The 17,500-nt window shown below is 37.8% G+C and overlaps 1 protein-coding gene across 1 annotated transcript in view; it reads left to right on the top strand.

Annotated features, from left to right (window-relative positions):
* tnika (TRAF2 and NCK interacting kinase a) overlaps positions 1-17,500 on the top strand; it is a 227,707-nt gene that overhangs the window by 176,109 nt on the left and 34,098 nt on the right. The window contains exons 18-25 of the mRNA XM_061969225.1: positions 1,330-1,608; positions 1,697-1,803; positions 6,070-6,185; positions 13,173-13,270; positions 13,615-13,683; positions 16,373-16,479; positions 16,545-16,647; positions 16,716-16,865. Coding sequence (XP_061825209.1) covers positions 1,330-1,608; positions 1,697-1,803; positions 6,070-6,185; positions 13,173-13,270; positions 13,615-13,683; positions 16,373-16,479; positions 16,545-16,647; positions 16,716-16,865 — 1,029 coding nt within the window. The remainder of the gene's footprint in view (positions 1-1,329; positions 1,609-1,696; positions 1,804-6,069; positions 6,186-13,172; positions 13,271-13,614; positions 13,684-16,372; positions 16,480-16,544; positions 16,648-16,715; positions 16,866-17,500) is intronic.

Raw genomic sequence — 17,500 nt, 5'->3', positions numbered from 1 at the left:
AATACCTCCTAACAGTAGCTCCTTGAATTCCTTCTAAGTCTAGAACAAGATCTGATAGCTCAGTTACAGCTCTTGTTATTACCAAATCTGTGTTCTATGTCTTTTATGTTGCACCAAGAACAATTCCTAGTTTGTGAACCCGTTCTCAAACAATGGCAATGAAAACGATTCTGATTCTGATTCATCGTCTAGTCAATATCCAAATGAAACCTACTTTTTATACACTCAGTCTCAGTTTCCACTTGCTGCAGTGCTCCTCTTTGTTGCTGCCCTCAGTCTCCCTGTGGATAAAGGCCTCCTGGTCATCCATTGTTGTTGTTTGCTAGCGATTTCATTTTCATTTTCATTATCATTAGTCCTCTTGCACTTCAGGGCGCGTAGAGCCGACTATAGCAACCAGGTCTCTCCATCTGGGTCTGTTGTGGGCAAGGTGTTGAGCTTGTGCCATAGTCACATTGCAGGCCTTAAGGTCCTGGGCTAATACATCCAGCCAGCGAGTCCTGGGGGCGCCTCTAGGGCGTCTCCAGCCAGCTCGCTGCGGGTTGAAGTCCAGGATTTTGCGCGTGGGGTGTTCCCCCGGCAGGCGGATGACATGGCCATACCAGCGCACTCGCCGCATTGCTGCGAGGCGAGAGGCTGGGAGCTGTTGGGTTAGCTCTCTTAGGGTCTTGTTGGTGACATGCTGGCTCCACGTGATGCCTTCTATCCTCCTGAGGGCTCTGGAATCAAAGCCATCTAGCCTGGCCGCCAGGATGTTATTCAGTGGCCATGTTTCCGAGCCGTACAGAAGGACAGAGATGACAGAGGAATTGTAGACCCTCAACTTGGTGTCCCGAGATATGTGCCGGTGTCGCATGACGGAGGCTGCAAGGGCGCGACGGCGGTCCACCTCTCGTTTGAGGTCGCCGGTGTTGGTGACTGTCGAGCCGAGGTATCTGATGGTAGGGACAAAGTGGACAGGGGTATCCTCAAATAAGAAGGGTGCTGGGTCTGGTGCATCGCCGATATGCACGAGTTCGGTTTTGGACCAGCTGATTTTCAGGCCGAGCTGTTTGGTCTCCTCATCAAACACACCGAGGGCCTCCCTGAGCTGGTCAGCGGTCTCACTGAACAGGGTGGTGTCATCGGCGTATTCGAGGTCCTTTAGGGTGTAGTTTCCAAGTGACACCCCTAGCGATGCAACATGTTTTTCCTCCATTAATACAAAACATGTTGGAGCTGAGTGGGTTCTGTGCAGTGGAAAAATGCTTGCCATTTTGTGCCTTTTGCTACATCGCCTTCCCGGATCCATCCTCCATTGTTTTCTCTCTCTCTCTCTCCGTGCCACAGATGGCCCACTTGATCCCTGTCAAGACCCAAGCCGGCTCCATGTCCGGGTCACAGTCTCTGCAGGACCAAACGGCTTCCACACAGAGCGAGGGCGGGGGCTCGCCCAGGCCCGATATTCCCCGGCAAAACTCCGACCCGACATCCGACACGCAAACATCGGCGCTGGGCGTGACTGTGAGGGAGGAGCGTGGTGGTGCAGAAGTCACTGCGAGGGAGGAGCGTGGTGGTGCAGAAAGGGACAGAACGGCCCGGCTGAGAGAGGAAGACCTCCCGCCCAAAGTCCGAGAAGCGCAATCGGTAAGACTGTCTGTCAATCATCAGGAAACATCAATTCTACTTCCACTGTGTTGTGCTTTTGTGTGTTCAGATCCCACAAAGGAACACGTCCATCTCCCCAGCCATGGTCAGGAAGAACTCCCCTAATGGAGGAGTCGGTCCAGGTCCTCGCACAGGTTCTCCATTCACACGAGCAAGGTTAAAGTTCATGACAGTCTGCTTTCATTTCTCTTATTATAACTCAGGTTTGGTTGGACTCACCTTGAAAATACCAAACCTAAAAGCAGTGAAGTTGTCACGTTGTGTAAATGGTCAATAACAACAAATCCTTTTCAACTTATATTCAATTGAATAGACTGCAAAGACAAGATATTTAACGTTCAAACTGAGAAACTTCTTTTTTTGTGTGCAAATAATCATTAACTTAGAATTTAATGGCAGCAACACATGTGTGTTACATGGCCTTTCCTTTTAACAACACTCAGTAAAGGTTTGGGAACTGAGGAGACACATTTTTGAAGTGGAATTCTTTCCCATTCTTGCTTGATGTACAGCTTAAGTTGTTCAACAGTCTCCCTTCTCATATTTTAGCATTCATATTGCACCACACATTTTCAATGCAGGCCAGTCTAGTACCCACACTCTTTTACTCCGTAGCCACGCTGTTGTAACACGTGGCTTGGCATTGTCTTGCTGAAATAAGCAGGGGCGTCCATGATAACGTTGCTTGGATGGCAACATATGTTGCTCCAAAAGCTGTATGTACCTTTCAGCATTAATGGTGCCTTCACAGATGTGTAAGTTACCCATGTCTTGGCCACTAATACACCCCCATACCATCACACATGCTGCCTTCTACACTTTCACCCTAGAACAATCCGGATGGTTCTTTTCCTCTTTGGTCCGGAGGACACGACGTCCACAGTTTGCAAAAACAATTTGAAATGTGGACTCGTCAGACCACAAAACACTATTACACTTTGCATCAGTCCATCGGGCCCAGCGTAACCAACGACGTTTCTGGGTGTTGTTGATAAATGGCTTTGGCTTTGCATAGTAGAGTTTTAACTTGCACTTACAGATGTAGCGACCAACTGTAGTTACTGACAGTGGTTTTCCGAAGTGTTCCTGAGCCCATGTGGTGATATCCTTTACACACTGATGTCGCTTTTTGATGCAGTACCGCCTGAGGGATCCAAGGTGTGTAATATCATGGCTTACGTGCAGTGATTTCTCCAGATTCTCTGAACCTTTTGATGATATTACGGAGCGTAGATGGTGAAATCCCTAAATTCCTTGCTTGAGAAATGTTGTTCTTAAACAATTAGCTCACGCATTTGTTGACAAAGTGGTGACCCTCGCCCCCGTCCTTGTTTGTGAATGACTGAGCATTTCGTGGAAGCTGCTTTTATACCCAATCATGGCACCCACCTGTTCCCAATTAGCCTGTTCACCTGTGGGATGTTCCAAATAAGTCTTTGATGAGCATTCCTCAACTTTCTCACTCTTTTTTGCCACTTGTGCCAGCTTTTTCGAAATATGTTGCAGGCGTCAAATTTCAAATGAGCTAATATTTGCCAAAAATAACAAAGTTTATCAGTTTGAACGTTGAATATCTTGTCTTTGCAGTCTATTCAATTGAATATAAGTTGAAAAGGATTTGTTGTATTCTCTTTTTATTGACCATTTACACAACGTGACAACTTCACTGCTGTTGGGCTTTGTATCATCAGACTTGCGACTGGACTTTTGACTTTGACATCAATCACTCGGGCTGTAATCTGACCACTTGAAAAGACTTGACGAATTTGGTTAATGCAGCGTTTCTCAAAGTGTGGGGCGCGCCCCACTGGTGGGGAATAGAGACATGACAGGTGGGGCGCGAGGAACGGGAGGAAATTTCACTTAAAAAATGTTTTTTATTATTATATTCTTAGATTATTTTTTTTACTATGCTTTCATTTTCTATACACACTGTAAATCACTTTGTGATTCTGTCTGTGAAATCCGCTATATAAATAAATGGAAATTACCGGTACTTATTTTTACTGTAGGCTTTATATTTCTCGGTACGAGCGAAAGTTTGACAGACATAGCAACAGTAACTAATGGGGGCGGGGCTAAGCGGAACAAACTTTCGCGCGGATGGGTAGCAGGCTAATGTGTGGATCACAATTACACAAATATATACATTTGTGACTCGCACCTCAAAGGTCGTCGAGCCAGAGCCAGCGCCTGCAGAGAAACAAAAATGTGACGGGCACACACTGTGTCATTCACCGGGAAGCACTCGCGTCAAGGCAGCTCAGCCCCGAACTCAATGAGGTTTTAACAGATGTTGTGAGCGCGGTAAATTTGATCAAAACACGACCACTGAAAGTGCGACTGTTCTCTGCACTGTGTGAGGAAATGGGAGCTGATCATACAGCCGTGCTGTTTCACAGTGAAGCAAGGTGGCTCTCCCGGGGGAAAGTGCTGTCACTTGCCCTGTCTTGCAAATGCATAGCTCCTCCTTTTTTTTTTTGCAAAGATTGCAAAGTGGCACTTTTATTGTATTTATTATTGAACTTGATGCAAGTTATTTGATTTATTATTGAACTTGATGCAAGTTATAACACTTTTTTTGATTTATTATTGAACTTGATGCAAGTTATAACACTTTTGTTTTATTTATTATTGAACTTGATGCAAGTTATAACACTTTTGTTGATTTATTATTGAACTTGATGCAAGTTATTTGATTTATTATTGAACTTGATGCAAGTTATAACACTTTTATTTGATTTATTATTGAACTTGATGCAAGTTATAACACTTTTTTTGATTTATTATTGAACATGATGCAAGTTATAACACTTTTTTTGATTTATTATTGAACTTGATGCAAGTTATAACACTTTTTTAAATTTATTATTGAACTTGATGCAATTTATAACACTTTTTTTGATTTATTATTGAACTTGATGCAAGTTATAACACTTTTATTTGATTTATTATTGAACTTGATGCAAGTTATAACACTTTTTTTGATTTATTATTGAACGTGATGCAAGTTATAACACTTTTTTTTATTTATTATTGAACTTGATGCAAGTTATTTGATTTATTATTGAACTTGATGCAAGTTATAACACTTTTGTTTTATTTATTATTGAACTTGATGCAAGTTATAACACTTTTTTTGATTTATTATTGAACTTGATGCAAGTTATAACACTTTTATTTGATTTATTATTGAACTTGATGCAAGTTATAACACTTTTTTTGATTTATTATTGAACTTGATGCAAGTTATAACACTTTTGTTTTATTTATTATTGAACTTGATGCAAGTTATAACACTTTTTTTGATTAATTATTGAACGTGATGCAAGTTATAACACTTTTTTTTTTTTATTATTGAACTTGATGCAAGTTATAACACTTTTTTTGATTTATTATTGAACTTGATGGAAGTTATTTTATTTATTATTGAACTTGATGCAAGTTGTACCACAGCTGCACAGTTATTTTATTTATCATTGAACTTGATGTTATTTTATGTTATTGAGTTTGAATGTATACAACTTGATAAATTTGAAAATGTTAAGCTTGGCATTAGCGTTCTGTTGGGGCGATGGGGGCAGGTGGGGCTTGAAAACTCCCCCTTGTCCAAAGTGGGGGATGACAAAATAAGTTTGAGAATCACTGGGTTAATGTGTTCGATACAACTTTTTCACTTCCAATATGAAACCGATATTGAAGCATTGGCAGAAATTGATCTTAAACCAACACGATCACATACTTGTATCATTTAGTAGTGTGGAGTCATAAAGGTTAGATCAGGTCAAGCGAGTCAGAGAGAGAACAAAGGTAGGTATGAAAAACACTCACCTATTTATTATAAACCGTCTGTAATGGACTTATGTTTAAGTGGAGTGGTAATTGTTTTATTGGTGACACGATCATTCATGAAGTTAAGCTCATGGCACTCTGAATTGAATGATGTGGACACGTTTGTTACTGGATACTTTCGATTAAGTTTCTGCCCTGGAGACTGTGTAGGTGTAAGTAATACACAACCATAATGATCTGATACTTCTTTATATTGACAATTTTCTGTTGTTTTTTTTTATTGATCAATGTATGTGTAGCTTGTGTGCTATTGTGTGCTTAGCTGTTGTGTAGCTGCTAGCTCCGAGTAGCCTATATCCTACCATGTTTATCTTTTGTAAACGATTTGACAAAAGGTAAATACATGACATGTATTTTAGTGGCTATAAATACTTGATATTGACTCAAGAATATGAAGTCAATGACTTGAGACTTGGGATTAAAGACTTCAGACTGACTTACTCTCACCTCTGCTCTATCCTGCCTGGTGGAGGGCATTGTGGCCGTCTGCAACCAAGCGTTTGCACTTTTTAAGTTATCGTATAAATTTACAAACATTTTCAATATGTTTTATTCTTTCTCCTTTGCTAGTAACCCAGACCTGCGACGCTCCGAGCTCTCTCTGGACGCCATGTTGCAAAGAACCTCCTCCAACTCGTCTTCTTCTTCCTCGCCATCGTCCCAGGGAGGCTCGGTGGAGAGGAGAGGTACACACTCTTGTTGATGAAGAAGACTTTTATAGCTGCAAAAAGGTAGAGGAACTCCACCCCGATCATTATTTTCACCTTCTTTGAGTGGAATGGGCCAATACAAAGGTAAAAAAAAAAAAAAAAAAAAAGGTAAATTGAAGGCTAACAAGGTTAAATAGAAAGGAAACCAAAATAAATAGAAGGTAAAAGAAAGTGATTGAAACTTTTATTAGTAGATTGCACAGTACAGTACATATTCCCTACAATTGACCACTAAATGGTAAGTCCACGTTAATCAATGCATGGTAAAGTCAATATAACGTAAATAAAAGGTAAAAAGAAGACACATTTCAGGTAAAAAAAGGTAGACAATAGTAAATAAAAAGTTTAAAAAGTTAAAAGAAGGTACAACAAGTTAAAAAAAGATTTTAAAAAAATAAAACAGAGGTAAATGGGGTAAATACTGTCAAGACTTGGTCCTGGGTGTTTGCTTTTCCGGGATGCAACGGAAAGTTGGCTCGGGCGAGACGGGAATGTAAGTACATTTTTATTTAAACACTATAACTACAAAAAAAAGGAAGTAAACAAAAGGCGCGCACAATGGTGGAGAACAAACTGTGAAACCAAAAAGACTATAAACATGGAACAAAAACTTACTTTGGCATGGGACATGAAGCAGGATCTAAGGGGATGAAGAGTGTGTAGAGCATGATTGTGGGATGTCGTCAGAACGACAAACTGAAAAGAATGAACTTAAATACTATAGACATGATTAGTGAAAGCAGGTGCGTGACTCAAGACGTGAAACAGGTGCGTGACGTGACAGGTGAAAACTAATGGTTGCTATGGTGACAAAACAAAAGTGCACAAAAAGTCCAAAAACAAAACCGAACATGACTAAAACAAAAACATGATCACACAGACATGACAAATACAAGGTAAACAGATGATAGATTAAGGTAAATAGATGTTAAATATAAGGTAAATGGAAGGTAAAAGAAGATACATTGAAGGTAAATACAAGGTAACAAAAGTTAAAAAAAGAGGTAAACAAAAGTGAATATTTGTACAAACCCTGTTTCCATATGAGTTGGGAAATTGTGTTAGATGTAAATATAAACGGAATACAATGATTTGCAAATCCTTTTCAAGCCATATTCAGTTGAGTATGCTACAAAGACAACATATCTGATGGTCAAACTCATAAACTTTATTATTTTTTTGCAAATAATAATTAACTTAGAATTTCATGGCTGCAACACGTGCCAAAGAAGTTGGCAAAGGGCATGTTCACCACTGTGTTACATGGCCTTTCCTTTTAACAACACTCAGTAAACGTTTGGGAACTGAGGAAACTAATTGTTGAAGCTTTGAAAGTGGAATTTTTTTCCCATTCTTGTTTTATGTAGAGCTTCAGTCCTTCAACAGTCCGGGGGTCTCCGCTTACGTGGAGTGATTTCTCCAGATTCTCTGAACCTTTTGATGATATTACGGAGCGTAGATGGTGAAATCCCTAAATTCCTTGCAATAACTGGTTGAGAAAGGTTTTTCTTAAACTGTTCAACAATTTGCTCAGGCATTTGTTGACAAAGTGGTGACCCTCGCCCCATCCTTGTTTGTGAATGACTGAGCATTTCATGGAATCTACTTTTATACCCAATCATGGCACCCACCTGTTCCCAATTAGCCTGCACACCTGTGGGATGTTCCAAATAAGTGTTTGATGAGCATTCCTCAACTTTATCAGTATTTATTGCCACCTTTCCCAACTTCTTTGTCACGTGTTGCTGCCATCAAATTCTAAAGTTAATGATTATTTGCAAAAAAAAAAATGTTTATCAGTTTGAACATCAAATATGTTGTCTTTGTAGCATATTCAACTGAATATGGCTTGAAAAGGATTTGCAAATCATTGTATTCCGTTTATATTTACATCTGACACAATTTCCCAACTCATATGGAAACAGGGTTTGTAAAATAAGGTACATTTAAGATAAATAAGTGTTAATATAAAGTAAGAGGATGTGAAAAAAGAGGTAAAAGAAGTTGCATTTAGGTAAATTTAAGATAAATAACTGTTACCATAAGGCAGAGGTGTCAAACTTATGTCCCGTGGGCCGAATTAGGCCTGCAAATAGGTTTTATCCGGCCCGCGAGATGACTTTGCTAAGTACAAAAATGAGCCGGAATTTTGGAATGAAAGAAACTGCTGTTCTAAATGTGTCCACTAGATGTCACAATAGCAATTCTTTGTATCTGTGTAGATGATGCTACATATGTACAACAAATAAATGAAGCACATGATGCTAGTGCACCAGTCCAGGAAAATGAGCAAACTACATAAATAATATCTTGTAATTTGATTTTTGTCATGACTTGGTCTTGGGTGTTTGCTTTTCCGGGATGCAACGGAAAGTTGGCACGGGCGAGACGGGAATGAAGGTACATGATTTATTTATTATATCAAAAAAAAAGTGCAAACGAAAAGCGCGCACAGTGGCGGAGAATAAACTATGAAACCAAAAGACTATAGCAAAAAAGTACAAACGAAAAACACGCACAATGGCGGAGAACAAACTATGAAACCAAAAAGACTATAAACAAGGAACAAAAACTTACTTGGCTTGGACAAAAATAGTTGCTTGAGGAATGGACATGGAAAGAATGGACAGAGCATAAATGTGGTGAGGTCGTCAGAAAGACAAACTGAAAAACACTGAACTTAAATACTACAGACATGATTAACGAAAACAGGTGCGTGACTCAAGACGTGAAACAGGTGCGTGACGTGACAGTTGAAAACTAATGGGTTGCTATGGTGACAATCAAGAGTGCACAATGAGTCCAAACGTGGAACAGGTGAAACTAATGGGGTAATCATGGAAACAAGACAAGGGAGTGAAAAGATAGAAACTAAAGAGTCCTATAACTAAACAAAACATGACTTAAAACAAAACATGATTACACAGACATGACAATTTTTTTATCTTGATAGATTGTAAAGTAACACCAATGAGTTGACTGGTGAACATTATCACATCATTTATTCAGAAAGTATAAATAATAACAAACAAAGATAGAATACTAATAACCGCAACATGTAAGTGTAAAAAAACCCCAACAACATTATGATTTGTACATTTTCAGAATGTGCTTCTTCTATTTTTAAACAACGAAAACCAACTGAAGTTGTCTTTATTTTGAAGTTATCGTGCTGTGATTTTACCAAAGTAATAGTAACATACATTTACCAGTCCGGCCCACTTGGGAGTAGATTTTTTCTCCATGTGGGCCCCATCTAAAGTGTGTTTGACACCCCTGATATAAGGTTAGACAATGTAAAAAAAAAAAAAAAAGGTAAAATAAGGCACATTTAGGTAAATGTAAGGTAAATGACTGTAAATAGGAGGTAAATTGAAGGGAAATGAGGAAAAATATAAACGCCACACTTTTGTTTTGCTCTCATTTTTCATGAGTTGAACTCAAATATGTAAAACTTTTACCATATACACTAAAGACCTTTTCCTCTCAAATATTGTTCACCATTCTGTCCAAAATCTGTGTTAGTGAGCATTTCGTCTTTGCCAAGATAATCCGTCCCACCTCACAGGTGTGGCATATCAAGATGCTGATTAAACAGCATGATTATTGCACAGGTGTGCCACGCTGAAGTGTGCAGTTTTATCACACAGATGTGGCAAGTTTTGAGGGAGCTGCTGACTGCAGGAATGTCCAAGGTCAAGGTCAAGGTCAAGGTTCAACTTTATTGTCCCCGCGGGGAAATTTGTCTTGGGCACAGTGCATCATTGCTTTCTTAACATACCCAAAAACAACAGAAGAAAAACACAAGCACAGACACAACCACAACCATACAACTAACATTTAAACATCAGAACATGGAGCTTGATAGACATAGGTGGCACTTTGATGTAGGCATAAAATCTCTACAGTATGGAGATAAAGATAAAGTACCAATGTGCATTGCACTAGAGCTCATGGATAAAGTGCTGTGTGCTAAAGTGCTTAGTTCTAAAGTGCTATGTGCTAAAGTGCTATGTGCTAAAAAAGTGCTAACCTATGTATTCAAATTCTATTGCACATTGTTGGTCAGCTTAATGGAGGCTGGAACAAATGATAATTTAAGGCGGTTAGATTTGCATAGTGGGACCCGGAGTCTTCTCCCTGATGGCAGGGTTCCATATTCAGGAAAGAGTGGGTGTTGTGAGTTGGAAATAATTTTCTTAGCTTTTTTCCTAACTGCCTGCTCATAGATGCTCTGTATAGGCTCATATTCTTTCCTCCCTACGATTTTCATTGCCGTTTTATGCATGCCGGCCAGTTTGCTTTTTAGCTTAACGGTTAGGTTGCCAAACCATGAGGTGATCCCGTATCTAATGATGCTCTCTACAATGGCACGGTAGAAAATCATCATGATGTGGCTGCTTACGCCGTACAATCTTAATCTTCGCAAAAAATATAGCCTCTGTTGTAGTCTCTTGCACAGTTTGTCAATATGTGTCTTCCAGCAGAGAAGATTATCAATATGAACCCCTAAATATTTATATGAGGATACCTGGGTGATTTCCTGATTTTTGATGACCACTGGCTCATGGTCAGTCACTTTCCTCGGATCCAAAACCATTTCCTGTGTCTTGGTCACATTTAAAATAAGATGGTTAGTGTCACACCACCTAATAAATAGGTCTATCTCGTCTTGGTACACAGAGGGGTCCGTATCCTTGTGTAGAAGGCTTAGGAGCACGGTATCGTCCGCAAATTTCACCATATAATTGTTAGGGTGCACAGTCCTACAATCATTGGTGTACAATGTAAACAGTGTTGGTGATACAACGCAACCCTGTGGGACGCCTGTGTTGCAGTGTTTGGTGTCTGACAGTGTTCTGTTGACCTTCACTTGCGGAGCTATTGCCTGTGAATTGAATGTTCATTTCTCTACCGTAAGCCGTCTCCAAAAGCGTTTCAGAGAATTTGGCAGTACATCCAACCGGCCTCACAACCGCAGACCACGTGTAACCACACCAGACCGGGACCTCCCCATCCAGCAGGTGCACCTCCATGATCGTCTGAGACCAGCCACCCGGACAACTGCTGCAACAATTGGTTTGCATAACCAAGCTCATCTGCATGCTCGTCATCCTCATTGCGGTCTTGATCGGACGGGAGTTCGCGGTCGTAACCGACTTGAGTGGGAGAATGCTCACGTTTCGATGGCGTCTGGCACGTTGGAGAGGTGTTTTCTTCACGGATGAACCCCGGTTTTCACTGTGGCAGACAGCGTATGTGGGAGAGCGCTTTGTTGATGTCAACGTTGTGAAGGGAGTGGCCCATGTTGTTATGGTATGGGCAGGCGTATGTTATGGACAAGGAATGCAAGTGCTTATTATTAATGGCATTTGGAATGCACAGAAATACCCTGACCAAATCCTAAGGCCCATTATTGTGCCATTCACCTGAGACGATGACGTCATGATGCAGCATGACAATGCATGTTGCAAGGATCTGTACACAATTCCTGGAAGCTGAAAGCATCCCAGTTCTTGCATGGCCAGCATACTTACCGGAGATGTCACCCATTGAGCATATTGGGATGCCGTGGATGGGTGTATACGACAGCGTGTTCCACTTCCTGCCAATATCCAGCAACTTGGCACAGCCATTGAAGAGGAGTGGGCCAACATTCCACCATCAACAACCGGATCAACTCCATGTGAAGGAGATGTGTTGCACTGCAGGAATGTCCACCGGAGCTATTGCCTGTGAATTGAATGTTCATTTCTCTACCATAAGCCATAAGAGGTCCCGGTCTGGTGTGGTTACACGTGGTCTGCGGTTGTGAGGCCGGTTGGATGTACTGCCAAATTCTCTGAAAACGCCTTTGGAGACGGCTTATGGTAGAGAAATGAACATTCACACCAGATACTGACTGCTTTTCTGACCCCCCCACAGACACACAATAAAGCAAAACTGTCAGGCTTGTCCCTGACAGTTTGACTGTGTTTTAGTTTTTTCTCTGAGTTTGTCTTAGTTTTCTGTCCAGCACTTTTATTTTGTCTTTATTTCCTACTTGTCTCCCTGAGTGCTGTGTCCCCTCAGCTGTGGCTGATTGGCACTTGGCCACACCTGGTGTCAATCAGCCAGCTGCTATTTATACCTGCCCTACCCTCCAGTCACGGCTGGATCATTGTCATCACTACCTGATTGTCATTGCCGATGTCATTGTAGTGTCTACCTGTCCTTGTCGCTGTCGTCATAGCGGTAAGCTGTTCCTTATAGCTATTTACGGTTGGTTTCTCCTAGCTTCTTGTTTTCCTGTTAGCCAGATCCTGTTAGCCGTTTGCTATTTCCAGTTTTTCTGTTTTCTGGTTCCTGTTTCCATTTTGCCTGTTCCTAGTTTGTGTTTTTACTTTATTTCGAACATTAAATCATGTTTTCCCGTATAACGCCTTCCGCCTTCTCTGCATCTTGGGATTCGCATCCTACAAACTCTGACAGACTGCTTTTCTGACCCCCCACAGACACACAATAAAGCAAAACTACACATTTCAGAGTGACCTTTAATCGTTGGGCGGCCTAAAGCACACCTGTGCAATAATCATGCTGTTTAATCAGCATCTTGATATGTCACACCTGTGAGGTGGGACGGATTATCTCGGCAAAGAAGAAATGCTCACTAACACAGCTTTGTGAACAATCGCTTTTGTGTGTTTAGTCAAAGTTTTAGATCTTTGAGTTGAATTTGTGAAAAAATGGGAGCAAAAACAAAAGTGTTGGGTTTATATTTTTGCTCAGTGTAAATCCATGTTAATAGAGGAAGGTTAATAGTAAATAAATAAAGGTATAAATAAATAAATAGATTCATCATATCAGCTCATAGACACGTTTGGAGGCCAAATTCAGAATGGCTGATTTTGGGTTTCTTTAATCATTTCTCAAATGTAACTTTTGTACTTAATTATGTTAAATCAGCTTTTTCTCCTCCGACAGGTCTCAACAGACTAGAAGGTTCCTCCTCGGGAGCCAATCAGGAGGCAAAGTCCAAACAGGAGGAGATCCGGGAATCTACCAGACCGAGCCGACCTGCGGTCAGTCACACACACACACACACACACACAATGCAACACGTGCCTACACTCATCTATTTGTATGCATTGGTGTGTGTGTGTGTGTGTGTGAACTGCCGGTCATCTCTCAATATGGTTTGGTAGTTTGAGAAGGTTTGATGTGCATGGCCTGCTCTGAGCCGTCAGAAAACAACTTCTGTTCTCCAACAAACGATTATTTGTTCTGACACAACTCTACAAAATAAGAATTGTATAATACTATTTTGGAGACACCAAATGTCCTTCTATGCACCCTGCATCTTGAAATGTGGCAAGCTGAAAAAGGCCCAAAGTGGGGGAAACTAAAGGACTGCTTCCCTCTGCAGGACCTCAGCGCTCTGGCCAAGGAACTAAGAGAACTGAGGGTGGAGGAGGGGAGTCGTCCTCCAGTCAAGGTAAACTTCTTTTTATTCTATTTTATTTGATTTATTTATGTTTTTAAATGATATAAAACAAATAAGTATCAAATAATTAGAATTGTATATTACTTACACATACAAAGTCTTTAGGGGTGGGAATATGTGATTGGTAAAAATACTTTTTGGATCATTTTTGCAATTATATGTCTAAAATGAATAGCTCACATTGTGATGTTGACAATGAAGTAAACTGCATGAAAATCGCTTTAAAATGAGCAATGCATGTACATTTTCATTGTACAGGCATTGCTTTAAATGGCAGCGCTGCCCTGACCAAGATGGCCGCCACAGAGAATCGCAATTCTTTTTTCATTACAAGTCTGAATCGATTTACAATGTTCAAAAATCGATTTCTTAAAAGACAAAAGCAGGCAAAAGAGGAACTTTTGTAAAGTGTAACCTGTTTTAAAAAATAGTTTTTTGTCATTTATATGCCAAATAAAATATTGCGAAAATCGATTTGAATGGAGAATTGATTTGACTAGACAGCCAGTAATACAAATAATATATTAATCATTTATTAATAGTAATGATATTAATAATAATAATAACTGTAAAATATGTTAAAACAAATCAAATGTATTATTAAGTTATGTTAATAATCATAATATAATAATAATAGTATTAATAATAAAACACCCAAATAGGTAAAAACAAAGCATTTATTCATAGTTTATTATTGTTATTAATAGCAATAATAATTTTGACAACATAATGTATTTACCATTTATTATTATTGTAATAATATTGATAATAATAAACTGCAAAATAAGTAAAAACTAATAATGTATTCATCATTTATTAATAGTAATAATATTAATAATAAAAATAATAACTGCAAAATATGTTTAAACAAATCAAATGTATTATTAAATTCCGTTAATAATAATCATATAATAACAATAGTAAAAATAATAAAACACTCAAATGCATAAAAACAAAGCATTTATTCATAGTTTATCATTGTTATTAATAGCAATAATAATTTTGATAAAAACACCAAAATAATGTATTTACCATTTATCATTAATAATAATAATATTGATAATAATAAACTGCAAAATTAAAAACTAATAATGTATTCATCATTTATTAATAGTAATAATATTAATAATAAAAATAGTAACTGCAAAATATGTTACAAAAATCAAATGTATTATTAAATTCCGTTAATAATAACAATAGTAATAATAATAAAACACCAAAATTGGTAAAAACAAAGCATTTATTCATAGTTTATTATTGTTATTAATAGCAATAATAATTTTGACAACATAATGTATTTACCATTTATTATTATTGTAATAATATTGATAATAATAAATTGCAAAATAATTAAAAACTAATAATGTATTCATCATTTATTAATAGTAATAATATTAATAATAATAATAATAACTGCAAAATAACTACAATCAAATGTATTATTAAATTCCGTTAATAGTAATAATATAATAACAAGAGTAAAAATAATAAAACACTCAAATGCATAAAAACCAAGCATTTATTCATAGTTTATCATTGTTGTTAATAGCAATAATAATTTTGATAAAAAGACAAAATAATGTATTTACCATTTATCATTAATAATAATAATATTGATAATAATAAACTGCAAAATTAAAAACTAATAATGTATTCATCATTTATTAATAGTAATAATATTAATAATAAAAATAATAACTGCAAAATATGTTTAAAAAATTAAATGTATTATTAAATTCCGTTAATAATAACAATAGTAATAATAATAAAACACCAAAATTGGTAAAAACAAAGCATTTATTCATAGTTTATTATTGTTATTAATAGCAATAATAATTTTGACAACATAATGTATTTACCATTTATTATTATTATAATAATATTGATAATAATGAACTTAAAATTTATTAATAGTAATGATCTTAATAATAGTAATAATTGCTGCAAAATATGTTAAACAAATCAAATGCATTACTAAATTCCGTTCATAATAATAATATCATAATAATAGTATTAATAATAATAAAACACCCAAATAGGTAAAAAAAAAAGCATTTATTCATAGTTTATTATTGTCATTAATAGAAATAATAATTTTGATGGAAACACCAAAATAATGTATTTACCATTTATTATTAATGATAATAATATTGATAATAATAAACTGCAAAATAAGTAAAAACTAATAATGTATTTACCATTTATTAATAGTAATAATATTAATAATAAAAATAATGACTGCAAAATATGTTAAAAAAAATCAATTGTATTATTAAATTCCGTTAATAATAATAATAATATAATAATAATAGTAATAATAATAAAACACCCAAATACATAAAAACAAAGCATTTATTCATAGTTTATTATTGTTATTAATAGCAATAATAATGTTGATAAAAACACCAACATAATGTATTTACCATTTATTATTAATAATAATAATATTGATGATAATAAACTACAAAATAAGTACAAACAAATCATTTATTCATCATGTATTAATAGTAATGAACGCAGCTGAGATAGGCTCCAGCACCCCCCACGACCCCAAAAGGGACAAGCTGTAGAAAATGGATGGATTGAAATAATAATGATAATAACTATGTTCAAAGAAATCATTTATTCATCATTTATTACATTTAACCAATGTCTGTCTTTGTCTTCCTGGTGGCTGAAGGTGACGGACTACTCGTCGTCCAGCGAGGAGTCAGAGAGCAGCGACGACGACGGGGAGACGGTGGGACAGGACGGCACCGTCGCCGTTAGCGACATCCCCCGCATCATGTGCGTTACGCAATGCCTGCAGTGTGTGCGCGCTCATGTTGAAATGAACTGTCAATCATATGCAGGCCAGCTGTGCAGAGCAGCGGCGAGTCCTACAGAGGCCTGAGCGAGGACTCCCTGGGGGACGCCTACAGTAACTCCAAGGACAGCACCCTGGTGGTGAGAGAGGTGAATGACATCCGCTATGACGGACAACGTTCACCCTCTCATCCAATCTCTCTTTGTGGACACGCCAGGCCGACGAGAAGAGAAGGAGAGGCAGCCACGCCGAGAGCAACGGTTTCGCCCATCACGGTAACCACGGCAACCTCCCTGACCTGCTGCAACAGAGCAACTCCCCCACCGCCACGCCCTCGGCCCTGCAGGAGCTGGGTGACATGCCCCAGGTGATGCACGCTTTGATGTTTCACTGATAGGGTTTTTTCAGGGCCGATACGATACCTATTATTGGATAGTTGGAGCCAATATTCATTTGCAGTAAAAGTTATTCAAACATGAACAATACATGTCGGTAAACATCTAGACAAGGCACGAAATTGTCTTTTAACATGTTTTTTTTATGAAACGTTGGACCAGTAGCGACGTGAGATATAACAGGATAATGTACAACACAATATAGAATGTGAGATATAACAGGATAATGTACAACACAATATAGAATGTGAGATATAACGGGATAATGTACAACACAATATAGAATGTGAGGTATAACAGGATAATGTACAACACAATATAGAAAGTGAGGTATAACAGGATAATGTACAACACAATATAGAATGTGAGATATAACAGGATATTGTACAACACAATATAGAATGTGAGATATAACAGGATAATGTACAACACAATATAGAATGTGAGATATAACAGGATAATGTACAACACAATATTGAATGTGAGATATAACAGGATAATGTACAACACAATATAGAACGTGAGATATAACAGGATAATGTACAACACAATATAGAATGTGAGGTATAACAGGATAATGTACAACACAATATAGAATGTGAGATAT

The sequence above is a fragment of the Nerophis lumbriciformis genome, linkage group LG08 (assembly GCF_033978685.3).
Source record: "Nerophis lumbriciformis linkage group LG08, RoL_Nlum_v2.1, whole genome shotgun sequence".
Classification (NCBI taxonomy): Eukaryota; Metazoa; Chordata; class Actinopteri; order Syngnathiformes; family Syngnathidae; genus Nerophis; species Nerophis lumbriciformis.
The sequence above is the reverse complement of the archived record's forward strand: the minus strand, read 5'-3'. Positions and strand labels throughout refer to the sequence as shown.